The sequence below is a fragment of the Mandrillus leucophaeus genome, unplaced genomic scaffold (assembly GCF_000951045.1).
Source record: "Mandrillus leucophaeus isolate KB7577 unplaced genomic scaffold, Mleu.le_1.0 Scaffold338, whole genome shotgun sequence".
In the NCBI taxonomy this organism is placed as follows: Eukaryota; Metazoa; Chordata; class Mammalia; order Primates; family Cercopithecidae; genus Mandrillus; species Mandrillus leucophaeus.
Genome location: NW_012103565.1, coordinates 2,525,289 through 2,528,594, shown reverse-complemented (window position 1 = coordinate 2,528,594; position 3,306 = coordinate 2,525,289). Strand labels below are relative to the sequence as shown.

At 38.0% G+C, this 3,306-nt stretch overlaps 1 protein-coding gene across 8 annotated transcripts in view; it reads left to right on the top strand.

Annotated features, from left to right (window-relative positions):
* The window catches only part of TRIM13 (tripartite motif containing 13), a 19,338-nt gene extending 16,396 nt beyond the window's left edge, over positions 1–2,942 (top strand). For all 8 annotated transcript variants that reach the window (XM_011988774.1, XM_011988767.1, XM_011988770.1 and 5 more), the window contains one exon: positions 1,708–2,942. In XM_011988774.1, the coding sequence (XP_011844164.1) occupies positions 1,714–2,934 (1,221 nt within the window). In that variant the 5' untranslated portion in view covers positions 1,708–1,713 and the 3' untranslated portion in view covers positions 2,935–2,942. The remainder of the gene's footprint in view (positions 1–1,707) is intronic.
* The last annotated feature ends 364 nt before the right edge of the window (positions 2,943–3,306 follow it).

Here is a 3,306-nt window from a genome sequence, read left to right as displayed (position 1 = left end):
TTTGTTTTTTTTTTTTTAGAGGTGGGGTTTTGCCATGTTTCCCAGACTGGTCGTGAACTCCTGAGGTCAAGCGATCCACTCTCTGCAGCCTCCCAAAGTGTTAGATTACAGGCGTGAGCCACTGCTCCCAGCCTGAATCTTCTTTGATACGATACAAAAACTCAGCAAGTGCTAGTTTCTTTGTTGGAGTATGGAATCTGAAATTGTATTTATGAACCTGTTGGTCTTTCGTGAACCTCAAATGGATCTTTTACCCATGCCTGATTTATAACATGCATTAGTGACTTGAAATAATATTCACTGTGTTTTGCAGATCTCCAAATATTGACAGATTTCATTATACAGTACTTCTTTCCCCTCAGAAAATCCTCACATTCATTAATATCACTACCCATCTCATCATAAAAGTCTTTAATTAATGGAAAGCTGTCAGGCTCATAAATATAAAATGTTTTCCAGAATTCCAGTTTTTACATAAAACCCAGCCTTTTCGTTAGCAAGAGATACTGTCAATTGTTTTCTTTGAAGTAACAAGCTCATTTTTTTTCCCAAGAAGATGTCAGGTAGCTAAGTCTGAATAGCCATAGTTTATCATTTGTTCTTTCAGAAAGTAAAAATGGTGTTCCATGAAAAAAAGCAGCTGGTTTAGCTTGCAGCTCATCACTTAAGTGCTTTTTCTCCAGACAACATCTGCTGGTATGCAGAAGTGCTTTATGTGTACTGCCTATTTTGTCACGCAATATATTAAAAAACTGTACACAGGCTCAAGACTTAGTAAAATGAATAATTTTTACTGCTGCATCAAGAACATTCTTAAATGAAACCGGTACTCCAACCCTAATTTGGGTGGTGATGATGAATACAATTCAGTGCTTCTTACAGCTTTGCTCGATCCCTAAGGCTTCAGCAGTGTCTACACACCATTGCTTTTACACCATTGGTACAAATGTTGACAGTGCAAAAAGCAAGTAACATCTCAGTGTTATTACGAAAACAGTTTTGATCTCACAGATGCCCCGAATGAGGGACATCCAGGTTTTTGCCCACCACATTGTGAAAATTGATGATTCTAGATAATACAAAATGGCTTCGATTACTGTTCTGGTGGTTTAAAAACAACAAAAAACCTCATTTAGTTCTCCTACCTAGAAGAGTGAATTGCAACTCTTATCTTGTGCTTTTACCTGTGATTTTAAAAATTGTAATCTTGCCTTTGAAATAGAAAAATATGCCAATTCATAATAAAGTCTGCATGGGAGTCCATGTTTGGATTTATATTTCTGTGCTTCTTTCTTTTATATAACATACCATTTTATATTTGTGGGCCCAGAGTAAAGAGCTCATTCTGTTAGACACTGAATAGCCTTGTTTTTGTCAGTAGTCAGCTCTGTTTTAAAACAATTGTTTGGGTCCTGCTGGCTCAACTTGCAGTTGTCCTAGTCCTGAGTCTGTCTTATCCAAAGACTGTTGTTGGAAAGCCCACACAAAGGCCTGTGTATAGGATCCCTTACTATTAAAGGAGCATGTTCTAGTGTCAGCGGATTAAATTTGCTTTGGTGTGCATTCCCTTACCAATTCTCACTTCCTTTGTTTGGCTGGTTATTTCAGTGAATGATCATATTAATGTGAAGACAGTTTCCTCTAATTATTATATAGTCCTAGTGGTGAGATTATTGGAGTAAAATAATTTTTTTTTTTTTCTGGTAGGATGTGATGGAGCTGCTTGAAGAAGATCTCACGTGCCCTATTTGTTGTAGTCTGTTTGATGATCCACGGGTTTTGCCTTGCTCCCACAACTTCTGCAAAAAATGCTTAGAAGGGATCTTAGAGGGGAGTGTGCGGAATTCCTTGTGGAGACCAGCTCCTTTCAAGTGTCCTACGTGCCGTAAGGAAACTTCAGCTACTGGAATTAATAGCCTGCAGGTTAATTACTCCCTGAAGGGTATTGTGGAAAAGTATAACAAGATCAAGATCTCTCCCAAAATGCCAGTATGCAAAGGACACTTGGGGCAGCCTCTCAACATTTTCTGCCTGACTGATATGCAGTTGATTTGTGGGATTTGTGCTACTCGTGGGGACCACACCAAGCATGTCTTCTGTTCTATTGAAGATGCCTATGCTCAGGAAAGGGATGCCTTTGAGTCCCTCTTCCAGAGCTTTGAGACCTGGCGTCGGGGAGATGCTCTTTCTCGCTTGGATACCTTGGAAACTAGTAAGAGGAAATCCCTACAGTTACTGACTAAAGATTCAGATAAAGTGAAGGAATTTTTTGAGAAGTTACAACACACATTGGATCAAAAGAAGAATGAAATTCTGTCTGACTTTGAGACCATGAAACTTGCTGTTATGCAAGCATATGACCCAGAGATCAACAAACTCAACACCATCTTGCAGGAGCAACGGATGGCCTTTAACATTGCTGAGGCTTTCAAAGATGTGTCAGAACCCATTGTATTTCTGCAACAGATGCAGGAGTTCAGGGAGAAAATTAAAGTAATCAAGGAAACTCCTTTACCTCCCTCTAATTTGCCTGCAAGCCCCTTAATGAAGAACTTTGATACCAGTCAATGGGAAGACATAAAACTAGTTGATGTGGATAAACTTTCTTTGCCTCAAGACACTGGCACATTCATTAACAAGATTCCCTGGAGCTTTTATAAGTTATTTTTGCTAGTCCTGCTTGGCCTTGTCGTTCTCTTTGGTCCTACCATGTTCCTAGAATGGTCATTATTTGATGACCTGGCAACTTGGAAAGACTGTCTTTCAAACTTTAGTTCTTATCTGACTAAATCAGTCGATTTTATAGAACAATCAGTTTTTTACTGGGAACAGGTGACAGATGGGTTTTTCATTTTCAATGAAAGATTCAAGAATTTTACGTTGGTGGTACTGAACAATGCGGCAGAATTTGTGTGCAAATATAAACTATTATAAAATCTGTTTCAAGTATGCAGTTCTCTTTTGTTAGAAATTGTTAGAGAATAGAGAGTGGTCATTCAGATTTGGTCAACGATTCTAGTCACATATTTTCCTCCAAAAGTATTCCTTCCAAAAATAATCTCCTATACATGTTAGGTAGCATAAAGATAAAAGTGAAATTTAGTATAGGCCTGAACCCTTTTTTGTTTAAAGAGTGCTTTTGAAATAAGCATCCACCCCAAATATTGGTTGTATTTATGCTGTGATAAAAATAGGTGAGAGATCATATGATCTAATATTGTATTAATGGAGGTATAGGTAGTATAATAGTGACTGTTCATCAAGCATGCAGTGAAGACCACTTTTTTTTTTTTGAGATGGAGTCTT